The sequence below is a fragment of the Austrofundulus limnaeus genome, unplaced genomic scaffold (assembly GCF_001266775.1).
Source record: "Austrofundulus limnaeus strain Quisiro unplaced genomic scaffold, Austrofundulus_limnaeus-1.0 Scaffold977, whole genome shotgun sequence".
Classification (NCBI taxonomy): Eukaryota; Metazoa; Chordata; class Actinopteri; order Cyprinodontiformes; family Rivulidae; genus Austrofundulus; species Austrofundulus limnaeus.
The window spans coordinates 35,432-41,846 of record NW_013953379.1 but is presented as its reverse complement, the minus strand read 5'-3'; the positions used below and the strand labels follow the sequence as shown (position 1 = coordinate 41,846).

At 38.7% G+C, this 6,415-nt stretch overlaps 1 protein-coding gene across 4 annotated transcripts in view; it reads left to right on the top strand.

Moving 5' to 3' along the window:
- LOC106533592 (voltage-dependent anion-selective channel protein 2) overlaps positions 1 to 1,251 on the top strand; it is a 13,358-nt gene extending 12,107 nt beyond the window's left edge. For all 4 annotated transcript variants that reach the window (XM_014029950.1, XM_014029949.1, XM_014029951.1 and 1 more), the window contains one exon: positions 756 to 1,251. In XM_014029950.1, coding sequence (XP_013885404.1) covers positions 756 to 847 — 92 coding nt within the window. In that variant the 3' untranslated portion in view covers positions 848 to 1,251. The remainder of the gene's footprint in view (positions 1 to 755) is intronic.
- The last annotated feature ends 5,164 nt before the right edge of the window (positions 1,252 to 6,415 follow it).

Genomic DNA, 6,415 nt, shown 5'->3' with positions numbered 1-6,415 from the left:
TTTCAGGATTCATTTCCCTGGAAAATATGAAAATAAATAAACAACCACGTCTGATTTTGAAGAATTTTTCAGGGACATTCTGTGGCTAAAAAGTGTGTTGATGAAAACACGACAGTGCCTTAAGTTTATATAACAACAGATCCACTGAATTTACCTTGCAGATGAAGCTTCATACGGTTGTGTTCTGAGGCAAGGATTCGAGCGACACCTTGTAGCAACTAACCCCGTAACAACAAGTTGTCCCCGCACTCACAGTATTCACTTCCTGTTTAGCCTTTCACAATAAAACTGGATACAACAAAACAGATTGTACCACACGTACCATGCGTCCAACCTGTCGACACAATCTACGCGCACTGATTGCAGAAACTGAGCGCACAGATTAGTAATCCGTGCTCTCAGTTTAGTAATCCGTGCGCACAGATTGCAAAAACTGAGAGCACAGATTAGTAATCCGTGCTCTCAGTTTAGTAATCCGTGCGCACAGATTGCAAAAACTGAGAGCACAGTTTAGTAATAATCTGTTCGCTCAGTTTAGCAATCCGTGCACATGGATTTCCAGCGGCTGTTTTTTTTTTTTCTCCCACTGACCCCCCGGCGAGCTCCGTACGTTGCCATCAATTGTAAAACTTTTTTTTTTGTTGGTGTTGGACTAGATTTAAAACAAAAAAAAACTGCTGCCATGCGTGGACGGAGTTCAAATTCTGCATACAATTATCTGAATTTCTGAGAAGTGTTTGTCCTGGTCTCTGCAGGTGTCAAAGTAACCCTCTCAGCCCTCATTGATTGGAAGAACTTCAATGCTGGTGGACACAAAGTGGGAATGAGCTTTGAGCTGGAGGCTTAATGAAGAGCCTCCACCATCAGCACCACCATTTATGTAGCTTCTCCTCTCTGGACACTTCCCCTCCCCCAGTCGCACTTCTGATACACATTTCTGACAATAACTGTTGAGTTTGAAATTATGAGGTGGACCCTAAAACTGGTGGTGCGTGATTTTTATGACTGAAGTCTCATTATTTATTTCCTTGTAGGTCTTGGATGATGTTCTTAGTGTAAATGTGTAACGTTACAGCTGTTGTACCTTAAAGCATGTGAGAAAGAAAACATGGATGCAGAGCTTAAAGCCTGTTGCTTGGTTAAAAAGGGTGCAGTGTCTGTTTACATTTTTATTTCTATTAATTTGACATTGGATACTTCACTGAAACAGTCTATTTTCACATTAAAACATGGTTCTTGTAAGAATCTTCATGTCTGCTCAAATATGATAAGATAATGTAGTGGAATCTTCTGGTAGTTTTGGTAGTTTGCATTTTTACTGTTTTAATTTGTCTCAGCTCAGCTGTGCTGCAGAGTATTTTACATAGTGCAGGACTACTCAGCTGGCGGCCTGTGGTCTGGTGACTTCCATCTGGCCCACCAATGAGTTTTGAAAAAAAAAGATTTTTTTTTGTAGATTTTTTTTTTAAAGATAACATTTCTGTTACATGCTACAGTGTGACACCTACCATTAATGGGCAAACACACACACACACCTGAGCTGTTGGCTTTGAGTAACCATGTCCTCCAGAGTGATTTATTTGAATATCCCTGATGGAGTGGCTCCTAATGATGTAAACAAAGACTCCGTTTGCAAGTCTTTATTCAGTTCAGAGGTCGGATTTTGAAAGCTTGCGTACGCACAAATTGAGCCCAGAAACACTTTTCATGCAAAGGTTGTGATTTCTAAAAGCCAAACTTGGTGTAAAAATGTGCGGTGCCTCACGCCAGCTCTGACCCATGCGTACACTTTTGGAGCTGGGAAGCTGCGACACAGAAGGTGAAGAGAGGAATTACAGCCACACTGTGTAATGATCACTGTCAGATATTTAATTTCACTTCATAATCAAACTTAGATTTTAGATCAACTTTATCATCAGCTTTCTTAACAGTGTTATTTATGCTTCTGCTGGTGAACCATAAGGATCTTTGAAATAAAAAACCTTAATCTTAAATAAAAGTTCACACGTCTCCATCTCCTTCCTCCTCACGACCCTGACCCACAGACCCCTCCCCGACAAGAGACATTTCAACAGCACGACAGCAAAAGGCTCGGTTATAGTCACCCTTTGGGTGTGCGCTCCCCTCACCAGTGTGGATGTGTTTTAAAAGGTGTATATATATATACACTGCTCAAAAAAACAAAGGGAACACTTAACGCACGCTAACTCCAGATCTTAATCAATGAAATATTCGCATTGAGTACTTTGTTCTGTACAGAGTTGAATGTGCTTCACAAAAGTTTGATTTACTTGGATTTAGCGTGCGTTGTTTAAGTGTTCCCTTTATTTTTTTGAGCAGTGTATATAGATAGATAGATGTGTGTGTGTATATACAGTATATGTATTTATTTATTTATTTTTTGTGTACGCCATTTTCGTCGTTTGGCCGTACATTCCCTTTTAGTATGGTTTCCACACATTCCTTTATAAATGAGGCCCCTCATCTGTTCGGTTCTGCTCAGGTGTGTGTGTCTTCATCTCAGTGTGTCCCTCACTCTGAGGGTGTCAGTCTGGAGTGTGCTCAAATGCTGTCAAGTATTTCAGTTTTAAATAATTGACACATCAGATCTGTGCAGATACAGCAAATATAGCAGCTTGTTTTCTGTGTGCAGTGCCCTGAGACGACAACTGTTGTGACTAAAATAAACTGAATTGTATTGAAAGATTCCAATCTAACATTTAATGTTGGCCCACACATTTGAATTGTAAGTGTTTAATTTATTTGATGCATCTGATTGTGACTTTAAGGTATTAAATGTATTTTTTTTTCTGTCGTGTAGACACAGTACCTCACTTTTTCCCAAATGTACACTAAAACAATTCCAAAAATAAAGGAGGAGAAAATAATGTTTTGTCTTCTCATTTACTGTCACTTTTTTGGCCCAACCATCACAGGCAAAAAAGGACCCAGCATGCACCATCTGAACAATAAGAACTGAGCTGCAGACAGTAAAGAGCTGTTTGTAGTTTTACAGTGTACAGGGTTGCAATCTCTGCTCTTACAAAAATACAGGACAGCTAACCAGGGGCATGGTGTGGCACAGGGGTATTCAATTAAAATTTAAACAGGTCCAATCAGAGAAAATTTCTAAAAACCAAGGTCCATAAGATTATAATGTCCTACTATTTAGAGTTATATATGTATTTAAGTAGCTTAGTAGTTGTATCAACATCTGCACAAATTGATTTGCATATAAAATTTAATTAATTCAGTCTAATTCAAATACTTTTTCAATATTTATTGTAACAAAAAGATAAACATGAAATTCTAAAGTCTGATGTTTTATGTTCTCTTACTAAGTCAAAATAAACTAAACAATACATGACAACTGTGCATGTTGATTTGGTACATTTGTTCAAAACTTTGTTTAAAACTTTTATACTTTGTTACATATTGGCATTAAACATTGCCATTTTTAACAAGTGTTGCATTTCTGAACATGTGAGGCACACTGGTTTAGTTCAGTGGGAACTATAAAGATAAATTACTCTGTCCATCCTGGATTAAATGCTCTGTTTTCGCTGTCCTTTTTTTATGATGCCACTATTAGTTTTTTCTGTTTTTTTATTGTATTTTTTGTTTTGTATTTGTTTCTGTTAACTCTCCAGTTTTTCTCCCCTTCTCCATCTCAACTATCAGTTTTCTCCATCCTTTCTCACCTGTCTGTATATTTCCTTCTCTATGCCTGTTTCTCTCCCCTTCTCCACCCTTTCCTCTGTCTCCAACACTGGACCACTACTGTAAAGACTGCAAAACCTGTGCATGTAACTGGTTTATGCTGCGTTCAGACCGAACACATTTTGTACATCAAAAATGTGTCCAATGACTCAAGTTGGACTCTTGTGCACTTTGAGGTCAGACGCTCGTCAAAATCACTCTATTCACACATGAAGATGCACGTTGACAGGAGCCTTCTTTACTGTCTCTGTACAACGACAGATGAAAATGAGAGAGTGGCATGGCTTTATTTACTGACAGCCAGAGGACGTTGTTGTTGGGCACCTTGGATTCACCAGATAACTCAGAGGAGTTCAGAGTTTGGTGAGTTTCACCGCTCCAGGAGCTGTGTGCTGAGTGTTGCATTCAGCACATTGTTTTGTCCTGAGTACAGTTTGACTGGGTTGCTGATCCCCGTCGATGCCCATATCTTCTGCCAGGACATCAACTACAGCTGCTTGATTTCAGCTGGAGAGCTCCTCATCTCTCAGTTTAGTGGGCATCATTCAGGAGATTATCCTGTGGGAAAATGTGCCACTACGTCACACATGGCTAGATGTGGCTGACACTCCCATGTCTAACTGCTAAATTTCAGATTTTCCACCTGAAGTGTCTGCCTCTTTGGATGCGCTTCATGCATCAAATGCTTCAAAACGCACAGCCACACTTCTCAATGCCCCACCATAGATTTGTATGTAAATGACCCATGACCCAACACTCAAATCTCGTCAGATCTGAATGCAGCATTACATGCGCCCATTCAAGTTTTAAGTGGTGATCTCTGTTTTGGCATTGGGTATGGGTCCGGACCCAGGTCTGCCTATTGGTGACCCCTGGTGTAGCGTTTGTGTGGATGTAAAACAGAAGGGTGACACTGTTCTGCAGCCTGTCACACTTTTACCAAGTTGGGGGCATCAATCAGATTTAACTGACGATATTTATTCACCTCTCATTTAATCAGACTCTTACACCAAACTGTGACATCGTTAGATACCCAGGTGAAAAAGAAGTGCGCTTAAAGGCATTTAAAGTATATTACAAATTCAAATATGCTTATTGTACATATATATTTCTAACATGTAGCAAGTTCGAGCAAGTGTATTAAAAATATATTCTTTTGTGCTTTAACATACTTTTTAAAATACTTAAATTTGTAATGAATACATGCTTAAATACACTTTTAATAAGTATGCTCGAATATTAGCATATTTTAAACAATATTATAGACTATTAATTTAAAATTAATTTATTAATCTCTTTAGAAACACTATTTTATGATGACTTTCAGGCAATACATTGTTAAAGTATTACACTTATATTACACACATATTGTGTTGCTGTGTTTTGTTTCTCTCCTTTTTGCAGGTGTGGAGTCAAATGTGTTGTCTTGTGTTTTCTTAATGCATCTTCTCATATCTTTTTGTTTCCCTTTCAATCTCTTCCTTCGCTTGTCTCCTTTTTCTCTTCTTTGTTTGCTTTTTTTCAGTCCCTGTGTCCGTTATAATGATCTAGTCCCTAAACAATTTATAGTAAAGGTTTAAATGTAAATCAAGTGGAGCATCATGGTGTAATGCCATTATGCTGCACTTGTGTAAGCAAAACTGTTGGGCTTCATTTGGACACTCAGACATCAACTCTGAGTTTCACATTCACATTTACAGGACACGGTAAAAAAAAAAAAAAATCATCCATCCTTTATATATACCAGCAGGGGCTGGTATATATATCCTGTCAGGGGCGCAGGGATTACTGGTGCCCCTATCCAGCAGTCACAGTTTGGTACACCCATGTTGGAAGTCCATCACGATCCAGTAATCTAGATTATAGAATAAGAAACACTTATTTTCCACCCTGTTTTAATCTGTTCCACCCTGTTATAATCTGTTCCACCCTGTGACGTTCTAATCCCCCTTGTTAAAAAATATTATATTTTTCAAATAATTTAACAAACATTAGGTACTGTGAGACTTTGTCTGCCATGTTGGGAAGCAAGGACTATTAAATGCACTTAAAGGCAGTGGTGGGCAGCACTAATCTAAATATTAGTTGCACTAACTCTAAAGCACTAACTCAACTATTCAAGTCCCCTAATTCTAAAGCACTAACACGTTGGAAAAATTAGTGAAAGCTAATTCTAAAGCACTAATATAACCCAGTTGACATATGGAACATTCTTCAGAGTCAACATAAGACAATATTTATTGTGTGCAGAATGTTGTCACTTAGTGCCCTTGCCGGGCCAAATGGGAGTCACCTGCAGGCCACATGTGGCCCGTGGGCCTTGAGTTTGACACGCGACCTTGTAGATGTGACGCGCATATGAACAAAATGTATGACAGCTTTCACCCTCAACTGTGAACAATAATGTTGATCAATAATATTTAAAGACCTCAGTTAGTGCTTCTAAATTTAGCCCATAAAAGTAGCAACCAATGAATTTAAAAATAGCAAAAGCCCTAATCAGGAAATTAATCCCCGTGTTAGTGCTTTGGTGCTGTAGGGCAGTGTTTCCCAAAGTTGGGGTTGGGACCCAAAGTGGGGTCCTGAAACATCCAAGGTGGGGTCCTGAAAAGATTTTCTGAATTAATGACATTTTTGCCTTAGTTGTTACAAAGGAGTGAGGTTAGTGTATTTAAAATGGATAAATGTAGTATAA